The following is a 23,736-nucleotide window of genomic DNA, read 5'->3' as shown; positions in this document are numbered from 1 at the left end:
TTGCACAAATGCTAAATAAAGAAACATAGTAAAAAGATGAAAATGACTTGATTTTACTTTCAATTCCTTTTACATTCTCCAAGGTATTAACATTTTTCATAACTCCATGTAGGACGTTTCTGTACATAAATTTAAACACTGTGGCAGTAGTAATGCAATATTTAGAAAATGTACTCTTGTACTCTTGATACTCAAGTACTTTTAAAAACAAGTACTTCGGTACTTTTACTTAAGTAGACATCTGACTGTAGTACTTTTACTTGTACTTGAGTAAAATTTTGCAAGGGGTATCTGTAGTTTTACTCAAGTAATGAAGCAGTGTACTCTGTCCGCCTCTGTTTATTATATTATTTAAAAGCCCTTGCTACGTGTACTGTGTTTATGCTAACTGAGACTTGTCATAGCACCTATATATCATTGCTCTTTTTGTTGTTTTTGATTGCTTCCATTGTCCTCATTTGTAAGTCACTTTTGATAAAAGTGTCTGCTAAATGACTAAGTGTAAATGTAAATATATATATATCTGTCTAAAAGTTCTCCAAGCCATCATAATGCAGTGGAATGTGGGACACATCATTAAATGTAAAAGCATGTTTAGAGTGGGTTCTTTGTCTCAGAGGTTCTTGCAGGGGGTTGGGAGTTCAGGGGTAGGAAGCCCACTGAGGAGGGGACACTCGTTCCCAGAACAACAGAATAACTCCCACAACAAAAGCATTGTAAGAAGAGTCCATGTCTTCAGCTCCAGCCACATGTCTGGCAGACACCTCTTCATACAGACCAGCTGACCACTGCAAAAACAAGTATCGTCTTTGCTGGAGGATCTGTTTGTTATATGTACCAAAATTGAAAAAGACCATTACACAACTTTAATACGAGAAAAAAACTTTGAGCTCTAATAATAGCCAGTGGCTTCTGCAAAGAGCTGCTGTAAGTTTCCTGTCAAAAACGCTCCACATGCTGTATCAAAGGGTGTTTGCAGGGGCGTAGTTTATGGGGGGGATGGGGGGGAGGTAACCCCCCCAATATTCAAATCCATCAGTTACAACCCCCCCATTATTTCAACATGAAAATCACAGTAGATCAAATGAAAAATATAATATGAAAAAATAGAATTCATTTATTTTGTAAAAATAATTTTGTTCCTAATCAAATATGAGTATGTCATAATAAATCAGACAAAAAATACTCCCCCTCCATTGAACCGATTGTTAACGCCCAACCAATGAGTCGCACTTTCACCAAAACAAGCGAGTGGTGTTTGAATGGGAGAGCAAGTCAGAGCACGTCAAAAATGAAGAGAAGCGCTGCACAGCGGACTATATTTAACTGCTGGTCAGAGAGGGATGCAAAAAAAAATAAAGCATGTACTGAGAATGAGGTATGATAATATTGTGTAATAGTTAGTACACACCACATATATTTTAGCTAGCTAATCCATTGCAATGTATTTAGCTATAACTATCAGTATAACAAGTTACCAAAGCAGCTGTCTGTTTTGCTAGTATATTTTTCAATAGTGTCTGTAATTATCAACGACAAAAGTATTCACATCGGTGTTTGTTTTCTTACTAAATGAATCTGACTTTTGAACGAATTGGATGAATTAACGATTTAAGTGGCTAACTCATTAAAACAGTGAAACACTGCCGCCTACTGGCGGTTTCAATACTTAATTTCTTTCTTTTGATAATCTCTACTATGTTAGAATTTTATGAATGATGATTACACACAAATTTCATAACGTTATGAGGTGTATAATCTCTTAACATGTTTTTATAACAGATTCGAGGTAAATATAGCTGCAGGGTAGAAAAGTCAGCAGAGGGAGAGGAGGAGCAGGTGATCAGGTGAAGAAGATGCCATTCAATCAATAAAATAAAATAGGAAACAGTATAGAAAAACAGCAGTTTTGTAAAGTTAGGCTATACATTAATGCCTTTAATGTTTTAAAGATGTGTTTCCCTTTAGAAAAAAAATTAAAATGCATTAAGGTGGAATGTAAAAATCTTAAAATAAATGTCTAAATGTTGTCTCTTTCATATTTCTATATGTTGAATTTGTAATCAGTTAAAGCATGTTGCCAGATAGATAGATTAGATATTTCCTCATTCAGTTAATCTGGGTGTGAGGACAGCAACAACTTCTTGGGAGACTCAGACATAACAAGGACACCTCAACACCCTCATTAGGACAATTTGCAATTCAGATCTGTCTTAGTGCTTTTCCTTTGTCACTCCACCAAAAGGTACATTACCGCCTCCTCCATCATACTCACATGCAACAGAATGACAATGGCTTCACATTAGACCAGCAATGTTTGACATTTATGCAGATAAACATGTTAAATTATTAGTGTATTTAAACTGCAAGTTTCAAAGTATGATGACAGTAAAAAAAAAAAATTCTTATTTGAAAAAAAATGCTGTTCTTTTTAACATAATATTTAAAGTATCCTGGAGGAACAAATTCAGTTTCGACAAAAATAATAAGCGGCGACCTTTTTATAAAGGTCATTATTTTGTGTATTTGGTGTAACAGAATATGTTGACATGCTTTAATGTTACAAAAAATATATTTTTCAAATACTGTACATTATTGTAGTTCCTTTATGCCCCGCCTCTGTCAAAACGTAATTTTCTACAAAGTCCCTCCTTCCGACAACCGGAGTCTGCTCTGATTGGCCAACTGACCCAGTGTATTATGATTGGCTAAACACCGCAATCACTGTAGTAACGCTCCTTTCCATAATCGCGAGCTTCATCTTTCAAAATAAATGTGAAGAATGTCCTTAGTTTTACCATCAGTTCAAGACCGAAAGGGGAACAGTCGTGTGACAGACACCTTGATGAAGCTTGTATGTGTTTGCAGAACACAAGCCACAGACGGTTAAGAAAACTGACAGCACTGTATAACCCTCTCTCTCAAACGCGCTCGAAACTCCGAATTCGAACAATAACAAAACATACTTACAGAAGCTGATTCAGAAGCCCAGATTGTCCTAGAAAAGTCCAAATTACTTCCTCTCCTAGGTTCACGAAACGGACATCTATAAAATGCGTTGCTGTTCTGTTGGAAGTAATCTTAAAGATTCCTAAATGCATCTACTTTCGGAAGGCCAAATAAAGTGCTTTTGCCTAGAAACACATAGCATATTCCTGACATGGCTGCTTCAACACTAGCAGCAATAACCGAAACCACGCCTTCTCTTTGTGTGAAGCAAATATTTCCACATAGTGATGTAGACATGGGGGGGGGGGGGGGGGGGGGGGTATTTGAACGAGATGTTTTGGGATGGGGGCAGTCTTAACTTTGTTAAAGAATTTCTCTTTGGATTTGACTTTAGTCTTTGCAACTTTGCAGATCTTCTTGCTCCAAGTGCTTGTATCACTCCAAAGAAAAAGGAGAAATTGAAAGCATATTACAAGACTTTAAAATGACTTCTGCAGGATCGCGTGACAGTTAAGACTGGATTTGGGCTTTAACCATGACAAAAATACACAGATGACTCAATTTACTTTTAATACCTTCACATTGGAAATTACACATTACAGTCTTGAAATTATTATTTGTACACATATACATCTTCTGTACAATTCATAGTACATTTTTACACTGTTCTCAAATCAACAATGAAGCTAACATGACTGGCTCAAGTCCAGGTCAAATTATATTCAAGCTATGCTACAAACAAAAGGCATTAAATTCATAAATAGCAAGCACCTCAAATTATTAAATATGCCTTTGGCATTGAGGAACAAAATTGCAATTCAAATATTAAAACTGAAAATCTATCGATTTGAAATAAATATGCACTTTGCTTAAATTCAGTTTGGTAAATTCACTTCTGAGGGGTGAAAACAGTCAAGTCTTACAGGAGTATCTTGAGAATTAAAACAAGGGAATGATCTTCACAAGGACCTGAAGGTTTAAGAAAATAGGCCAATAAGCGATTCTGCTGGCTGTACAGGCTCATCCTGTTTAACAAGCAGTTAGCACCACTGGGTTAACATCTTAACTCCAAAATTCAGAACATACGTTTCACATCACATGCACACTCACAATAAAATTAAATTGTATTTACATAACATAAAATGGTAACATATGATCCATGAAGCAGCAGCAGCATCTTTGCAGACTTCTGAACTGGCAACATAGCCAGAAGCTCTTAAGCAGGTTCAGCTTTATGATCATTAAAGTTTCATTTCTAGCTTCAGAAAATGTATATTAATCCATTCTTCGATGGAAGGCACTTCTGAGTGCTTCATATACTGCTCTGGGAAACCAAACTCGGGTTCTCCATCAATTTCAATTAGCAGGTTTCTCAGTGCTTTTAGGAGGGGTCAGTATTCCAGCTACAGCCAATGGAGACATCCGGTCCAAGCTGTCCTGCTGCCGATCCTGTGCTTCACTCTGAAAACACACACAAAAAATAATGTAAAAACTTGTTCAATCTTAAATAAAACTGAGGAGACTATGAAAAAGAGAACTCACCAGCATGGCCAGATAGTCCACGTGGGTCTGTATGTTGTGTCGGCCTTCTGCCGCCACCTTTTTGAAGTCCTTCAGCTGTGGTCTGGGCCATTCACGTACCGCTCGTGCATATGGGTTCATCCACCGCACACAGCTTGATATGCTGTCCCATGTGAGCCCTGGTAAGGAAGAAAAAGAAAATATTTAGCACAAATCAAATCAACTGATTCAAAAACTTTAGCACAAAAAAGCTGATTTTAAGATCATATCAAGACCAATTAAGGGAAATCTCCGTATTAAATTATTGGAACACAATACATCAATATGGTCTCTAAATGTAAATATCTAAGGAGCACATACTTCATTAAATCAAAAAAAAAAAAAAAAAAGATCTGATCACACAACGAAAACCATGTTCTTCCTCAGTATTTTTGTCTTGTCTAAACATTCAAAGAAAAGCAAACTGACAAGGAGTATGAGTGATGAATGAGTTGAATGAGTTTTACAGTTAAAACAAGAACAAATTCAGTAAAATATACTAGATTCAAAGAGAAAACAAGTCCTCATAGCCCACAGGGAGGTATCCGTTATTGTTCTAGGCATAAACTCGCTTCATGTTGAAAAAAAAAAAATGCTATCTTCATTTTGAATTTCTCTTGATTTAAGGATGATTAGATATTTAAACAGGAAATCAAGTGCACATAACATTTAATGCCATGACTTCATGAATTTAAGACCTTTTAAGGCCTTAATATGTAGAAGAGCGTACCGAGACTTAGAGGTCTGCATTCCCGCGGGACCCGACCACATATTTTGCGCCGCGGGTTTAAATTTCCGACTAAAACACGGTAGCGGCTGGTAACTCTGGTGCAATTTGAACGCGAGCGGTCGGTCATTCAATATCACGTTCCCGACGTCCTTTCAGAACAGCATATCTTCGCTTTACTTAATCTTATCGATAGGTTACAGCCTTCTCTGCACTCAGGACCGTTATGCACGCGCTGCACGCATTGACCAGTTTTTTCTGCGTCATGCATTATATTTGAGGGGTCTGTGCGCACAGCATGTGCATAACGGTCCTTAGGGCAGACTGTACCGGTGGTAAATATATGGCCCTCAAAAAGAATGGCAAAGTGTGGATGCGCTGTCCTTGAAGGACGTTCAACTGTGTTGACAGCAAAATGTTACGTATTTTGACAATACGAATAAAAAGGCTTCCATTTTTGTAAATTTTTATTTATTTTTTCTCTGCAACATTTTTTTCCCTACTGTGTTGGCAGCAAAATGTAAAATTTTGTATCTTGACAAGGCGAATAAAATAATATATACAATTTTTGTGCAGACTACATATTTTTTTTTATCTCTGTGGAAATGTAAATGTCAAATTCTGGAAACGAAATCTAAATTTAGCGGGATGGTCGGGAAGAAAATTATACTAAGCAGACAGCGGGTGAACAACGAGTGTATAATATATATATATATATATATATATAGGGAACGGGTGGGTGCGGATATAACCCCAGCGGGAGCTGGCGGGAGCGGGACTTAAAAAACAGTCCCGCGCAGACCTCTACTGAGACTTATAAAAGACCTTTTTAAGAGCTGCAGAAACCCTGAAAATCCTCAAAGGATATCCATGATCAGAAAGCTCACCTGATACTTTATGGACCGTTTCAAAAGAAGTAAAGTGACAAAACGCAGCAGCAGCGAGGACTCCATACTGGTAATCCAAACAATTCATGTCCAGAATGCAAAGATCCAACAACTGCAGAGAAGATTCAAGAGTCAGGAGGGGCATCAAGATAAAAAAAACAGCTATATCCATCTTTACGTCAAAGGAGCTGAAGCCTCACCTGAGTGACCTGGATGTAGGTTTCCTGCGAGAACTGAGGAATGAGGAAATTAGCATCGTCCTTCGAAGAGTCCACTTGGGAGTAGAGCTTCAACCATGAGATGACGGTCTCAGGACAGAGCTCCCACTTCAACGCCTTCAATATCACAAGCTCTTTAGCGAGAATCTCCTCCTCGTTGCAGGCCCCGTCCGTCACGTAAGCAAACTCCTGGAGCTTTGGCGGGTAAATCTCCTGTCAAACAGAGATACATTTTATGAAAAAAGTGGCACCATGGACTTCTGATGACTTGTATTATCATTAACAAATCTTTCAGAATACCCCCCAGTTCTGCAAAACAGATTGCAGCTGATGTCAAAGTTTAAGTACCTCGATCTTTGAGGCGATGAAGAGTGACGTTATGCCGATGAGCTGCAGCTGATCTTTGCCGATGTCTTTTTGAGTGAGCATGAAGCGATCAAAGATGTCCTGAGACAAGTAAAATGTTTCCCGGTGGAGAGTATAAACTTCACTGACCTGCGTAGAAAACAATTAATATCAGATTAAACACACAAACAATCAGATGACAAGACCAAAAACACTTTATAAATGTGAATAATAAAAAAACATTTATAAATGAAAAAAAAAAAAAAAAAAACCCCGACAAACATACCTCCATGAGCCAGTCCAGCAGAATGGACCTCATTTTGGGCTGCAGGGTTGGATGCTGCTGGATGAAGCCCTTGTCATGTACATACTTCAGCTCCTTGTTTAGCATCTTTATCCACACATCATCTGAACTGGCCCAGCTGACAGGACAACAGCAAATTAGTACTGAATGATATTAAACTCAACGAAACATGTTCATAGATGAATTATGCTTGCATATTGCAACATGCTGGTGATAAAAATCTTTCAAAACTAGCATTACATAACACAGGAAGTGTTTGAAGTGGTTGCAATAAATTAAGCCAAGTTGTTTTCACTATGAGTCTGGATTGAGCCCTATTCGGACGGGACTAGTTTTCTAAACTACGCTTGAGTTTCGATTCTTTTCATCTGACGTTTGCAATATTCATGTATTAATTCGAACAGGATTAACATCTCCGTAGTTATTATAGAGGTGGGAGGGTCTTTTTTGTACATCTGGGCATCACAGACATTGTGTATAGTCATTCAGATTGATTACCATTAGTATAAAATCACACAAATACCATGGTGAAGCTTAATGGCTATTAAAGCAAAACCATGTTAATGTGTGGTTACATAAGTTTAACTATTTGGAATAAACCTACGTTTAATTTTCATAAAGGTACATATGTAATTAAAACATTATGTAATTGGTAAGATTACTCTCTCGTTTCTGCACTCAGTCTTAACGGTTTACGTGATCTGGCTCGATTTTATTATTTTTTTTAATCATTTTTATTTCTTTGCCAGGAGGCAAATGTATCAAACATGCGCGCGCTAAGAGCATCTACAGTAATTCACGTTGGCCAAAACACACAATATATATTGAGGCACTCACAGACATTTGCATTTGAACAGGATCAGTTTTCTCAGAGGATCACGGAGTTTGATTAAAAAAACAAAAAAAAAAACAACAGTAGGTGATTTGCTCTGGAATTACAGAGGTTGTGTGAGAAAAAAAAACAAACAGGGCAGATTCAGATTAAAATCACTAATTACATCTGTGAAACATTTCTCTAACGACCCCCTGTAAAACTAGTCCCATCCGAATAGGGCTGTAATTTCCTCAAAGAAACGAAAAAAATAAAAAAAATAAAAAAAAAAGGTAATAATGTGGATTGCTTCATTGAGCATTATTTGTAAGGGACTTTGATTTATCAGCATTTCTTCTTTTCAAAGGATGAGACGCTGTGATCATGTGTTACCTGAGGCGTGGCAGCGGAGAGGGTTTCACAAAGAGGTTCTTGAATCTGAAGCGCTTGAAACCAGAAAGATTACTGGTCTCCTGATGAACCTCTTTCTGAGGAGTCTCGATTAACACACTGGGACTAATATCTCCTTCAAAACACCGGTTCTAGAAAAAGAAAAGTGTATGCCTTTAGATTTTAGGAATAGGACCTAGCCAACTAAATATACATTAGGCATGAATAAGAAAAGATTTAGATTACTCCGCATATGTTTCTTTTTATAAATTTTATAAGTTTAGTGTACATAATATATGGTTTACATTCAGCATTGACGTAAAGGAATATCCTTTCAGGCATCAAATAACATTTTATGCTTATTAACCTTTATCAATAAAGCAGCAGCAAAACAAAACATTACGAACACTAAACAGAATACTAGACAGACAGAATACTAAACTTTTTTTTCAGTAATCTAATTAAATAAAATGTTTTTTCGCGGGCTGCTGAATAAAGGAAATAAACGCGGGAGGTTCTTGACGTGACGTCAGGGCGCGCTGATTATCTCGGTGACATCATTACTACGCGTAACTGAATTACTTCATAATAAACAGACTGCCAGTGATAAACGAATATTTATTGCCACACAAACTTGAACTTAATATAACCAGTCTGGCTCTTCTAGCCGTTTAAAAATAATACAAATAAAGAACAAATAGATGTAATACTGATAATTATACATATCATCAGCTTACCTGAATCTCATAGTGTTGTTTCTTAGCTGCTGACGGGACTCTTCTATTGCACTGCTGAAGAAAACAAAACAAAAAAAGCAGTTATGATATTGAAATATTTGCGTATATTCTGAAGAAAAATATACACTGCAGTTTCAATAACGTAATATTCCAAATAAATCGTAATATCTCACCTCGCCTTTTCTTTTCCTCAGCGGTTTATTTTGTTCTGGTGCGTTTTCATTTCTTTCTTGTAATGTGATGCGATTACTATTAAAACACAAACGTTATAAATAATTAACTTAACGTTGCTGGGTTTTTAAAGGTTGGCCAAATCAAACATTCGACGAACAAATTCAACAAAATTAACTAATAACTCTTACCTGCGTCTTGACATTTTCTAAACAAATGGTGTGCTTTTCTCCTGTGAAACAGAAACATAACGTTACAACGTTAAGTTACACAGTTATTAGTCAGCACATTTTCAGTCTAAACTAAGAATAGTATGGTTACTACATATCTACAACGTATTTATAAAGAATAAATCGCTTAGAGAAATAACTTGCTAGCAAAAAAGTCTTAACAATAAACACTCAAGCTTCAGCCATTTGACCAGAGAGAAGTCACACACAGAACCAGAAATACCGAGCGAATTTGTATAATTCATACGAATTAAAAATAATTGCAAGTCGACAGGAACTGCGAGTAAGTTGAATGCTAAGTCTACACAAGCAGCAATATGATCATCTGATGTTTTTACTAAAACCAGAAATACATGATCCAGTTTTGTAGGTTTATGAAAGGACAGTCCGCGCCAATTTACATGAAGCGGGAGACTACAGCTGCCCCCCAAAAAACCCATCGAAGATGTATTTAAAGCGCATTAATCACTAGTTTAACAGAAAATACAGTTAAAGTAACTCTTTGGTTACCCATAACGTTACCATTTTTCACAATAGCAGTAATTTTACAATTTCAGAAAGAGTTACAAACGCACATCCACGTACATATGAGGATCTAATCTGGCGCCTAACGTTAGCAGAGCTGGCTAATTTTGAGCAACATCCCCCTCCGAGGTCGACATTACATTCAACTTTTGCCTATGAGATACTTCTAAACACATTCATTGCGCTTTCTGCCTGAATAATCTACCTAAAACAGCTGCTTTAAGGGGTCTTCAACTTTAGTCGTAATTTACATGACCAAGTTAAAAGGAACAAACTTCCGTTTTAAAGCAAAGGCAACTTAAAACAACAGCACTGTGTCTGCTAAAACATGTTTACGACACGATTTCAACGAAGTGAAATTTAAATAAAAAAAGATTATAGGTGAAAGAAGACTAAAGTAAGTGTCCTTACCGCAGTGCTCAGTGCAAATGAATGAATGGATGGCGCCAAGCGTTATATACCAGCGGTTCGCGGCTACTGCGCATGCGTCCCTTTCAGCCTTTAAAAACAACCCGAAAAATATATATAGCATTGTGTTTGGGGGCTAAAAATGACCGGAAAGTCTCATATGTGATGGTTTGAAAAACATCTGTATGGATTAAGAAACGATTATATTGACTGTTTGCGACAAACCTACAGAAATGTCTGTGGTTTGTAGACTTGCTTTTAGCCGCGTCGACCTTTGGTTTAAATATGTAAAAAACGCGCTTTCCTGCTTTCCCGGTTAAACGAATCCGGGGCTCGAGGACCTAATGCATCATATGCGAATAGTTCTGTGTGTTAAAAGTCGCCTTTATATTAAATAATTAAGGAGTTTTTGACTTTGAGGAGACGCTTCCTAGTTTGACAGCTTCTAGTGGGCGGGGATTCGAATCGGTCTGACCAATCCGGTTATTCTGCGAGAAACAACGTGCTCTTGTAAACAAACCCATGAGAGGATTCTTATTCTGACAGGCGTATTAAAAAAAAGATACTTAACATTAATCTTATCATAATATTATTTGCATTTCACAAGCATAGATGTCCATTTATCAACCAAAACACGTGTTTGTTGTTGTTGTTGTTGTTCTTAAATAAATTATCTTGATTCTGTAATTATCACGTACAATTTTTTGTGCCGAGGCGTTTGTATGTCTTCTAGCCACTGGTTACATTGTTATATTGATCTGAGCATAAAAACAAAAATGACATGAATAGGCTAACCTACATTTTACCGCTTTTGCACCCGGCAAGATAAACACTAACGTTAAATAACACACAAGGGAAATACAGTTCTATCGATACAAGATCAGTGTGACAGCTCTACTTAAACACGTAAACAAACTAAATTTTGTTTTTACCTTTGAAAAACTACAAAACTTTTTGGAAAAGCAGCGCGAATTCTTCAAACCGTAATCCCGCTCACTCTTTTGTTTTGTGCATGTTAAAATACGTCACATCCGGGATGAGTGGAAATATTGCTACGAGGAATATAGAAATAAATAACTTCTTAACGTACTACGTCTTCCAAATGCAGACAACCTCAACATTATATTTTCCATTAACTTTTTCAAACCAAAGTTATGAAAATTCTGAGGAACTCCAGTACAAAAGCAACAAATGCCACATTCAGAAATTAACTTTCTTATTAAGAATGTATTAAAATGCATTTTAACTTGTGAGGAAATAACATTACGTTTCCCTGGTCATATAAAACAGTATCAAGTACTAATTAAATTATATCAAAATCAAGTCAAAAGCAAATATGGTTTATTCTGATTTATATATATATTAGATCTGATTTTAGCCAGTAATCAAAGCCATCATATTGGCTGCACATTCAGCATTGTTGAGAGACTATAAGACTATACATGCTACAGGTCACTAGGCACAAGAGGATTAGGAATCAATATAAAAAAATATTTATATATCAAATGTTCCATATGCTGACATTTTTACTCTAGCATTTTAAATATATTGGGCATTTTTGACCCTATCAGTAACCTTTAAAAGCACCAATGCATTAAGGAGAAGAATGAGGAGGGCATGATTAAAATGGTACAGTTAGAAATCTTCTTTATTAAGGTTAATACCCACACTGTGTAACGTCAGGGTGAAGGAGTGGCAGGAAGCAAGTGCGAGATTAATGAGATTTAATGAAGACAATGAGACAATACAAAACTGAGACACAAACAACGCTGGGAGGAATGCACGGTCCAAGATGGTGGTGAGGAATGACGAATCCGGAAGGCGGAGGTGGGTTGGCAGCAGGAGAGGGTGACACAGGAACTGCGGGGAAGTGAGCCGAAGGTAAGTGGTGTTGCTTGGTGGTGGGTTGCGTAGAGTGGACGGGGTTCCGGGGAGACACGGACATCCAATAGAGAAACACACAAGAAAGCAAGGCATAGGTTACAAACATGAAACAACACTCTCACGAACACAAGCTGTTGCTGATGACAATTAACGGAGATGCCCACAAACTAATCAGTGCTGACGCGTAACACACAGACTTCACCCATGAAGTGCAAAACCCAGAGATCACGGTTTACCAACCGTGACAGTACCACCCACCCCCCCCCCCTCTAAGAACGCCTCCTGGAGTTCCCAGAAGGGCCTGCCTGCTGATTGTAAACATCAATAAGGGAGTGATCCAGTATGTCCCTAGCAGGTACCCAACTCCTCTCCTCCAGACCGTAACCTTCGCACTCCACCAAGTACTGGAATCCTCGTCTCCTCCGTCTCGATTAACCAAATAGAATACGATTCTCCAGAATACGATTAACCAAATAGGTCGGTTCCCCATCTACGAGACGTGGCGGCGGGGGAACCGGGGTAGGTGGATTAATACGTGAATAAAACACGGGTTTAATTTTGGACACATGGAAGGCGGGATGTATCCTCCTGTACTCTGGAGGTAGTTTGAGGCGGACTGTCACCGGACTAATGATCTTGGTGACAGTAAACGGGCCAATGAATTTGGGAGCTAATTTGTTAGAAACGGAACAGAGAGGAATATTGTTAGTAGAAAGCCACACTTTTTGACCCATGACGTAAACGGGAGGCTTTGACCAGTGATGATCGGCCTTGGCCTTAGTAGGCTCCCTCATCCGGAGCAGAGTCTTGCGGGCTCTGGTCCAGGTGTGGTGGCACCTCTGGACAAATGTGTGAGCGGAGGGGACCGCGACTTCAGATTCCAGACTAGGAAAAGCTGGTGGCTGGTAACCTATGCTGCACTGAAACGGAGAGAGGCCCGTGGCTGACACTGGTAACTAATTGTGAGCGTACTCCACCATAGAGAGTTGTTGGCTCCAGGAAGAAGGATTCTTGGAGACCAAACATCGCAACGTTCTCTCTAAATCTTGGTTGGCTCGCTCAGACTGCCCGTAACTCTGGGGATGATAACCCGAAGACAGACTAACCGTCGCTCCTAGCAATTTGCAAAATTCCTTCCAAAATTTGGATATGAATTGGGATCCCCTGTCAGAAACCACGTCTACCGGGAGGCCATGTAACCGAAAGACGTGATCTAGGACAGTGACCGCTGTCTCCTTGGCTGTAGGTGATTTGGGCAAGGGAATGAAATGTGCCGCCTTCGAGATCCAGTCCACAACGGTCAAAACGACCGTCATGCCATTAGAGGGCGGGAGGGCGGTAACAAAATCTAGTGCGACAGCTGAAGAAGCCCATCAGGAGGCCGCTAAGACGACTTACCACTGGCGCAAACTGACCAAGCCAAAACAAAACCGTGGACGTCACGAGCCATAAGTGGCCACCAGAATCGTTGTTTAACTAACCCCTTGGTTCGGCTTATCCCCGGATGACAAGCAACGTTAGAGCAGTGACCCCACTGAATAACTTCGGACCGTAACTCCTCCGGCACAAATAAATGATTCGGTGGGCAACCGGGCGGAGGCGTTACCCCTTCTAAGGCCGTCTTGACCTTCGATTCGACTGCTGAGACGACTATTTTCTCAGGTAAAATACACTCGGGAGTCACCGGGCGGGCGGAGGGATCAAAAAGACGTGACAAAGAATCGGGTTTGACATTTTTGGAACCCAGGTGGAACCCAGGTGGTAAAATCAAAACGACCGTAAAAAAAGTGCCCACCGAGCCTGCCTGGAATATAGTCTATTGGCAGTTCTAATGTACTCTAAAATCTTGTGATCGGTCCAAACAATTAAAGGTACCCCTGACCCTTCCAACCAGAGACGCCACTCCTATAAAGCTAAATTGACAGCCAACAATTCTCTGTTACCAATGTCATAATTGCGTTCAGCAGGAGATAAACAATGAGAGAAAAACGCGCAGGGATGCATCTTATCGTCCGAGGCAGCCCGTTGGGAAAGAACTGCTCCTACCCCCACCTCTGATGCGTCGACCTCCACCACGAACTGCCATGTGGGATCAGGGGCTACAAGGATGGGAGCCGAAACGAAGCGGCTCTTGAGGTTGGTAAATGCAGTTTCGGCTGCATCCGACCACCTGAACGGAGTACTGGGGGAGGTCAAGGCCGTCAGAGGTGAGACTAGTTGGCTGAAATTACGAATGAAATGTTGATAAAAATTGGCGAACCCCAGAAACCGCTGTAGGGCCTTACGGGAGATGGCCAATCCATCACAGCCTTAACCTTGTCAGGATCCATACGTATTCCCTCAGACGAGACGATATACCCTAGGAAGGGGACAGACTGTGCATGAAATACGCATTTCTCCGCCTTGACAAAAAGCCCATTCTCGAGTAACCTCTGGAGCACTCGTCTGACGTGTTGAACATGTTCCTGGAGAGATGAAGAAAAAAATCAGTATGTCATCCAGGTAAACATATATAAACTGATCTACCATGTCTCTCAACATGTCATTAACGAGTGCTTGGTAAACCCCTGGCGAGTTGGAGAGCCCGAACGGCATCACCAAATATTCAAAGTGCCCTGTAGGGGTGTTAAAGCCGGTTTTCCATTCATCCCCCTTCCTGATGCGGACCACATGATAAGCGTTACGTAAATCCAACTTTGTGAATACGGATGCTCCCTGTAACCTCTCGAAAGCTGAAGACATCAACGGTAACGGATAGGTGTTCTTTATTGTGATGTTGTTCAGCTCTCTGTAGTCAATACAAGGTCACAGAGAACCATCCTTCTTACCCCCACAGAGAATCCCGCCCCCGCTGGAGAAGAGGAAGGGCGGATGAACCTCGATGCCAAGGAATCAGAAATGTATTTCTCCATCTCCCTCTCCGGAATAGAAAGAGATTAAAGCTTGCCTTTAGGCGGAGACTTACCTTGCACTAAATCTATAGCACAGTCGTAGGGACACAGTCGTAGTTTGATTAACCAGGGCTGACCTAAAACAATGGGAGCTACAGGGGAGTCCATGAGGTAAAAGAATATGGTTTCACTGTGGTTGCCTGAGGTGAGCAGAGTTATGGGTTCAGTGTAGTGGGTGACGTGTGGCAGTTCCTGGCCATTGAGTGCGGTGACATGGATGGGATGAGACACAGGAAGGACTGGAAGGTTCAAGTGACGTGCAAGGAGAGAGTCAATGAAATTACCTTCGGCCCCAGAGTCCAGAAGGGCGTGACAGTCGTGAGTGTGGTTCTCCCACCGCAGTTTCACCGGAAGGAGAGTCGATGATGTGGTAGAGGACTTCCCGGCGGAGATCCCACCCGATAGTAGCCTCAAACTTACTACTGGGCTGGCTCTTTTTACCGAGCAGGAATGGATGGAATGCTCCGAGCCACCGCAATACAAGCATAGTCCTTGGGAGCTCCGCCGCTCTCTCTCCCTCTGGGAAAGCCGAGCTCTACCCACCTACATGGGTTTGTGATCGTCGATGGGACCGAGCATGTTCTCTCGACTCGAGCGGCCCCTTTCTGGAGAGACGTAATGGCGTGTAGGACTGGCTTGTCTACCCAGGCGGTTAATCTGAGCGTCCACCCGGAGTGCCAGGTCGATTAGGCCGTTGAGCATTGGGGGCAGCTCGAGGAGGTCGACACGGTCGGCCAGCCCATGCAGGAATCGATCCCACTGCGCCGCCTCGTTCCACTGGCACGCGGCCGCCAGGGTGCGGAACTGAATGGAATAGTCCGCCACCGATGATTCTCCTTGTTTGAGGTCCGAGAGCTGGTGAGCGGCCTCCCTTCCGGCCGCGGCTCGATCGAACACCCGTTTCATCTCTTCGGAGAGGGCGTGGAACGAGGCGCAACACGGATGTCTCCCACACCGCCGTCCCCCATAAGGCGGCCCTGCCAGAGAGTAGGGTATGAGCAAACTTAACCTTGGAGTGCTCTGTCGCGAATGTGCGGGGCTGCAATGCAAAATGCATGGAACATTTGTTAAGGAAAGTCTTGCAAAAGTTTGGCTCACCAGAGTAACTCTCTGGCACCGGAAGTCGCGGCTCTGGCCGGAAGTGGTCCTGGGAGGTCTCCCGGGGGACGGGCGGCGCGATGAGTGCAGTGGGAGAGGTGAGTTGATGAATCCGCTGGGTGAGCTCGGACACCTGTGTCACCAGCGCTTGGATAGCGCGTCCGGTGTTCACGATGCTCTCCTGCTGCTGATCCATGCGGTTGACACTGTGGTGAATGAATTCAGACAGTGAAGTGGTGCTCGCTGCTTCCATGTTTGGTGAGACCGTTCTGTAATGTCTGGGTGAAGGAGTGGCAGGAAGCAAGTTCGAGATTAATGAGATGTAATGAAGACAATACAAAACTGAGACACAAATAACGCTGGGAGGAATGGACAGTACAAGATGGTGGTGAGGAATGACAAATCCGGAAGGCGGAGGTGAGTTGGCAGCAGGAGAGGGTGACACAGGAACTGCGGGGAAGCGAGCCGTAGGTAAGTGGTGTTGCTTGGTGGTGGGTTGCGTAGAGTGGACGGGGTTCCGGGGAGACACCCAACGCAGAAACACACAAGAAAGCAAGACATAGGTTACAAACATGAAACAACGCTCTCACAAACACAAGACGCTAGACAAGCCAATATATAGGGATGAGTAATGAGTGACAGCTGTTGCTGATGACAATTAACGGAGACGCCCACAAAATCAGTGCTGACGCGTAACACACAGACTTCACCCACAAAGTGCAAAACCCAGAGATCATGGTTTACCAACCATGACACACTGGTATAATGAATAACAGGCTTGCAGTAATCATGGCTCGGGATTCTTTAGAGATTGGCTGGGTTGAGTTACAGGTTGGGATGGGTTCTTGAAACGCTCAACTTTTCATTATAATTTGGTGTGGTGATTAAGTTACAGTATAACTTACACATGATGCCTGAACATGCAAACACCTACCTAGTCTTTAAGACGTATGTCATTATATTTTAACATTTCTGTTTACTAAAATAAAAGGCAGAAACCTTCATTTTGTATTAAAATGTTTATTGAGAAGGGAGTATACATAATGACAAACAGTTGGTTTCAAAACATTTGAAATTAATCTATTTGCAAATTATGCTACTCATATAAAACAGTCTGTGTATGACATTTATTCAAAACACATCAGTTCAAGAAAAAGATAAATAAACAATGCTAAATAATGCTAAAACCCTACACTTTTGGCAAAGTGCTGTATTATTCCAGTAAACTAAAAAAAAAAAAAAAAATTCAACCAAAGCATAGTCTAAAACTTAGCAATGCCATAAAGAATTTTCTTCACACATTAAACATAGAAAACATTTGCTACATTTTGTGTAAAAGTTGACAGAGCAAGTGGCTCACAGAGACAAGGTAATCCTCTGTGCATAGTAAAATTACATTTGTTTGTGTCCCTTTGGACAAATTTCAAGTTCTTTACGGATGCATTGTCATACTGTTCACCTGGAAGGCACATGATCCCCAAATGCAATTCAAGGCTAAATGAAATCCCTGTTATGAATACCCAATACCAGGCATCTACTAAAACAGTGAAAGAGGGCCTCTCCACTATTACTCAAGGAATATGAAGAGAACCTTACGTCCCTTCCATTCCCTTCGTCCACAGAGAAAAATGTCAGAAAATACAATATACTGCTCAACACAGACTGCAGCAAGCGAAAGAAGAAAAGCTGTAGGTGTTTTCCTTGAGTTGCTCATGCATGTAATATGCATGTAATATGCATTCAACTGAATGTCAAGAGTAACTGAATTCAGTTTCATTCATTAAGGGGAGACATTTACCTTGGCAGTGTCACCGGAAATTTACAACACCAGGTCACACGAGATGAAGGAATAAAGAGTAACAAACATAACCTACGTAGAATTTTAAGTTCGTTGCTACTTTAAATATTTTGTTTAGCAAATACAATGTGTAACTAATCAAATAAAACATGAAAAAGGCATATAACACAAGAAGTCACTACATTGAACAAAAAAAATGCTAACAGTTTCACACCATTGTCAAAGGCTTTAACAGTCAGTTAAGAGAAAGAGTTTGTTTTCACAGTCCTTGGAGGAGCAAGCTTTCATTCAAAGTGTGAGACACGCATTATGTTAAAGATTTACATCAATCACAAATATTTCCACAAGGTAACATACACAAGTTAGAGGTTCTCCAATATGTACACAGACAATTAATTGTCTGCAAGTAATCTGCATTTTTAGCAAAGAGCAAAGGTGAACAGTGATGACCCTGAGACATGTACTGCAGATATAGAGCAAACATGAAAATTAGCATTACAACACTTGATGTCTTTTTTGTTTGTTTTTAACCTGTTGGAAAATTACCACTACACATTCATACATCAAATCAGTCACTACAAATAGGAAAAACTGCTTACATACACATCTATGCAGATAACATACACTCTTATCAACTTCATACTGATATGTAATATATTCGATATTTTTTTCTTTTGAAAATATTTTGGAAGTTTTTTTTAAATATATTTTACATGTTTTTAAATCTACTGTGGAAACAAGGCTTTTAGTGATAATAAACCCAGTATATTTACAATTTTTTTAAAAGAGGAAAAAAATAAAAATAAAGAGGAAGAAAGCACTGATCTACAGAATCACAGGCAGGTTCCTTCCTAACCAGAAAAGTGCTGCTGATGATTTCATCACTGATGTGACTGAACTTAGTATGGCTTAAAAAAAATTAAATAAAATGCAAAGACAAGTTAAAGGCACTGAAAGTGCCAAGCTGCCTACACATGCTCCAACAGAGCACTACAACATCGTGCTCACTATAACAAGACACTTGGTTATTCAACCTTCATCACATATAACATAAGACAGAACCAGATGGAGCTTATAAAGGAAACAAGATGCAGACACATTCAGGTCAAGCGGAACCTGCCGTGAAGTAAAGTGACCTATGGCATTGATTCTAAAGGACTCCGTTCCTTCTGGCGAAAACTAATTCTCCCAGTGTGGAAGGGGTGTCATGCAGGGGAGGACGGGGGAGTGCAGTGGGGACGGTCTCAGTAGTTGTACTGCCTCTGGCCCGGCTGGTGAACGTAGCCTCCAGTGGCTTTGGCCTGTCTGGCTCCACCATCACGCAGCAGGTTGAGGCGGCGGAGGGCGTTGCGGGATAGCTGCTGGCGCTCCATGTTTTCACGGATGCGCTGGGCCAAGCAGCCGTTCTTGGTCTGCTCCAGAAACCCAGCGTGAGCAGCAACCAGAGCAGCTGTGTAGCACCCAGAAGGGTGACTGGGCCGGCGCTGAACCTCAGATCTGCAAAGCCAAACAGGATCTGTCAGATTCAACTATTTCAGATTGTTATATAAACAATTTAACACGTCCTTCTGACATTTTTTATTCTGATGGGTCAGACGCAACATTTCGAGTTCTGGTGGTTTCTAGGAAGATTTTTTTTTTTGTAGATTGTAATGCATTATAACACAAACGGTTTCAATTTACATCAATACTTCATGTCCACATAATCATTTATTTGGTGAATAAGTTGTCTGATTGTACATGACCCCTAATTTTTTTGTCTTGTTTCAATAAAGTCTTCAGTTATTTGTGACCATTTATTTACTTATATGGCAAGTAGCCATTAATAAGCAAAATAATGTACAGCCAGAGCGTAAACCCCTTCAGAGTGACACACTTTCAAAAAAAGGGGCACAACGCTGTCACTGGGGTGGTACCCTAAGGTACAAAGCTAAAAGGTACACCTTTGTACCTTAATTTTCCCTAAATGAGACACGTTATTACAGTTTTGTACCTTTTTCTGACTGTACAGTGGAATAATCTCCTGACAGGTTTTATTCTGTGACAACAACCAGTTGGATGTACATTAACACTCACAAGCAAAGTTCTCAATCTGGCCTTTACCTTAAAATCGATGGCTCACGGGTGCTGTCCTTGGCAGGTCGTTGACGAGGGCTGTGAACAGCGTACACAGACATGCTGGGATGCTCGATCAGAAGGTTCTCCAGAGGACTGGTCTCCAGCAGGACCGGAGCTCTGCCTCCAGCCATGAAACACGGCGGAGGGGTGATGAACCAGCTCTCTTCCAGCCCACATGTCGCCTCTAGACTCAAGAAGTTGCCGTCCTCTGCATCAGTGTCTGCCACCGAATCCAGAGAGGAGCAGGAGGAGCAGCGCACGGGAGAGTCCAGGGGAGCGACATCGTCAGAGCACACCTCCACCAGATCATCTCCACATGCACCGGAGCAGGCTTTTGCTACAGGAGCAGAGAGAATGTTATTACAGTAAAAAAAAAAACGGCTTCTATAGTAATCAGTTCATTAGATTTGAACAAAATACTGTCTGTAACATTTAAACATCAGTGTTCAACTTATTTTGCATAATTCACACTTTTTATAACACCCCAAATTCAGCATGAAATGAAAATTGTGATAATTTTTTCCCCATATTGTGATGTTTATTGGGGTGAAAAAGCTTCTTGAGCGAGAAAAAATGATGACGAGGGTACATGAAAAAAAGAAAAAAAAAGGAAGAATGATGTACCCAGATAAATGTTTTACTATAATGTATTACTCACTCTGGAAGACAATGCAATGAGGGGGAAAAGACCCATTGACACTGAAATAGTACTAGGCCTATATTTAATTCCAAATCATATGTAGAGTGTAGAATATCACACGAAGTAACTTGGAATGCTGAGAAACCATAATTCATCACTGTTTAACACTGAAAACATCTGAGCACTTTTGAGATATCTGCATATATAATTTAAGTATCACCAGTTCTATCGAAAACAACTCCTATGTTTAGACAGAAACCGAGAGAGTAAATATTTTGCACACACTCCACTTCTGTTTGTACTCTTCGTGGCTCCTGGCAGGTAACCAGAAATGGTGTAAACAGCTGGCTTTTGTGAGGCGCTACACATTTAGTGGCCTCTAGAGGGCAGTGTAATCGAACTTGATCTGAATAACACTGCAGATACTTGACAGCCTTCACATGGAGTTTATGTGACAAATTTGAAATTACAGTGATAACACCTTATATTTACACTTAATGTAACACGACGAACTAGTGATTGGAGGGTCCCACACCCATAACATGGTGTTATAGAACACACAGAACTTCCCTTTCACAGAGCCACACCTTGTTTATCTGTAGCCTTGCAGCGTCCTGCCAGATGACATCAAACATATTCTCAACTCCGCTGCTTAAGAAAGCTTTTAACCCTCTTACGGCACTATTCAATGTCCCTGAGTAGCCAGTTATCCTTTAGTCCTCTGACCATGACTTCCGTCAAGCTATATGGTTATGAAACAAGAGAAATGTTTTTAATCTCCATTCCCTTCGTCTACCTCAGCCTTCAGGCAACGACTGATGCTTGTAATCGTTCCGTGTTCAAGGACGACACACTTTATGTTCATAAAAGGTAACTTAATCTGTTCTATTTTTATCGTAGACCCCATCATAGACACTTTTGTCTGACAGGCTAAAAGCGTTGTTGCCCATAAACATGTCTGTCCTAAAACAGGGAACTGGACCATCTAGATTGCCTTGCACCTGAAATATTCACACACATACACAATATGAGAAGGCCTGTATTTGGGCAGGCAGCTTATGAGAGGCATCATGTTAATGAGGGCATTGCGTCTGTGCCAGGGGTTACAGAATCTGTAATATGGCTCCTGCAGACCAAGTCATCAGTATCAACCGAGGTGATCTAGGGTTGTCTACTGGGAGAAATTAAGTGGAATTCTGTTTTTTAATGCATGTAAATTGATGCAGTTTGCAACCCCTTTTATGTACATCATTAGATAAATTTGAGACTAAAATTGGATATTCTATGTATGGTAAAAGTTGGCTTTATAACTGGAAATTGATCTGATCCATTTCATGCAGACTTCAACATTATGATGTCATTGCCTAAGTAACATCAGCAGAAAAAGAAAGTTGATTCAGAGAAAGAGCAAGCACATTTTAATTAGATTCTGAAGACACTTGTAAAGGACAATTAGAACAGCATGCACCAATGTTCACAAACACTCTAGTTCTTTTGATGCAAACATCCTGTTCATTTCTGCATTTAGGGAGAAACTCTTACACAAGATCCATATTTCAGTTCACAAATCAGAAACAGGAAATGCAAGAAAGATCTCTCACCTAGATAATCTACCAGAATCCACTCATCATCTTCCTCCTTCTCGTTGAAGTCTGGATCCACAGGACATTCACTGTCCTCTTCCAGGGAGTCTCCAAACAAGATGCTGGTGAACCTCTGGAACATGATATTGTGCGAGGCTGGATAGTCCTGTTGGGAGTGGGTGAGGACCGGGCTCTATGGTCATCAGCTGCGGGAGCTGCTCACTGAGATCTTAGTAAAGACGCTGAAGTGCATTTGTTACTCCTTCTCAGCCGAGGAACACCTGATGAAGATCAGCCATAGCTCTTGTTGATTGTGCAAAAACAGGCCCTGGAGGACAAGCAAGAAGATAACCGTGTTGTTAACGAAAATGTACACAAAAACTGACCACCCTTCAAGTACAGAACATTTCCTGGTTCTGTCATGTTCTGTTGCGATTAGCCATAAATTACAGGTCATAAAATACAGACAGATATTCCTGAGAACAGACCAGCCAAAACAAAGCAATCTAAAGTGTCTCTGCTGTCACAGATACTCTTCACACGAAGCTGATGCCTATGAAATCTGATCTTTGTACAGACTACAGATACACCCAGCCTCATTCAGGACTATGACTCATGAGGGTACCCTTATCCGTTGTTTTGCTTCCAGCAAAAAAGAGAGTCAGCTGTGAAGTGAGGGACTACAAGCTGTTCTTCACCCCACTACATCATTAAAACAAGACAACCAATTCATACTCCCTTCCACCTGCTCATATAGTCATGGCAGCACTCTTTGTTTGTGTGTTTAGGGGGAGGGGGGCTATTATAGGGTCACATACATATAATAAGCACCCTTCTGAAGCCCAAAATGAGGATTATAGACTGACAAGCAGAGATAAGCAGGGCAGGGATGGCTTTTGTATCAGCAGCCCAGAGGAAAACTGTATTGCTGAGAGGTCAATCTTTTATAGCGAAGAAGATATAAATTAAACACACCAAGAACTCCATTATGTGTCTACTTGGTTTTTCATTAGATATGAGATCTTCACTAAATACACATTTCTCAAAGGAAATCATTGAAGAGTACCATTTAATCTATCTGTTGCGGTACAAAACAAAAAAGCTCTAAAAATAAATCATTAAAGATGTTAACAAAATTTAAATTGAACAAAAAACGTCTATGTATTTCATGTAGTAATAATAAAAAAAAAATGCAAAGTGCAAATTAAGCTGTACTTGATGCTCATGCACATGACAATTAAAAACAATAAATAAATACAACTAAAGCAGAATATATTGGAACTGCATTTCCTTTTGAATAATCATCTTAAACCAAACCAGGTTGGGATCCTACCCTGACCAAAATTGTATTCCACTGATTTAGCTGGCTGAAAACTGGCCACCAATGAAAACCAGCAAACCA

The 23,736-nt window shown here is 40.5% G+C and overlaps 2 protein-coding genes across 3 annotated transcripts; both read right to left on the bottom strand.

Moving 5' to 3' along the window:
* Positions 1-3,504: 3,504 nt before the first annotated feature.
* On the bottom strand, positions 3,505-10,283 carry LOC132158754 (G1/S-specific cyclin-E2-like). Of its 2 annotated transcripts, XM_059568302.1 has the most exons (11): positions 10,266-10,283; positions 9,291-9,331; positions 9,102-9,177; positions 8,929-8,979; positions 8,195-8,343; positions 6,973-7,108; positions 6,690-6,836; positions 6,324-6,554; positions 6,124-6,235; positions 4,492-4,649; positions 3,505-4,410 (listed from the first exon to the last, which is right to left on the bottom strand). In XM_059568302.1, the coding sequence occupies exons 2-11, from the start codon at positions 9,302-9,304 to the stop codon at positions 4,306-4,308; spliced, it is 1,179 nt and encodes a 392-aa protein (XP_059424285.1). In that variant the 5' UTR covers positions 9,305-9,331; positions 10,266-10,283; the 3' UTR covers positions 3,505-4,305. The 2 variants fall into 2 exon arrangements, with proteins under 2 accessions (XP_059424285.1, XP_059424284.1); XM_059568301.1 differs by lacking the exon at positions 10,266-10,283 and having other exon boundaries at positions 8,929-8,982; positions 9,291-9,337.
* Positions 10,284-17,294: 7,011 nt separating this feature from the next.
* Positions 17,295-22,486, bottom strand: tp53inp1 (tumor protein p53 inducible nuclear protein 1). The gene is made up of 3 exons (XM_059568299.1): positions 22,353-22,486; positions 20,097-20,448; positions 17,295-19,490 (listed from the first exon to the last, which is right to left on the bottom strand). The coding sequence occupies exons 1-3, from the start codon at positions 22,474-22,476 to the stop codon at positions 19,238-19,240; spliced, it is 729 nt and encodes a 242-aa protein (XP_059424282.1). The 5' UTR covers positions 22,477-22,486; the 3' UTR covers positions 17,295-19,237.
* Between the last annotated feature and the right edge of the window lie 1,250 nt (positions 22,487-23,736).

The sequence above is a fragment of the Carassius carassius genome, chromosome 15 (genome assembly GCF_963082965.1).
Source record: "Carassius carassius chromosome 15, fCarCar2.1, whole genome shotgun sequence".
NCBI classification, from domain to species: Eukaryota; Metazoa; Chordata; class Actinopteri; order Cypriniformes; family Cyprinidae; genus Carassius; species Carassius carassius.
This window is presented reverse-complemented; position numbering and strand designations above follow the sequence as displayed.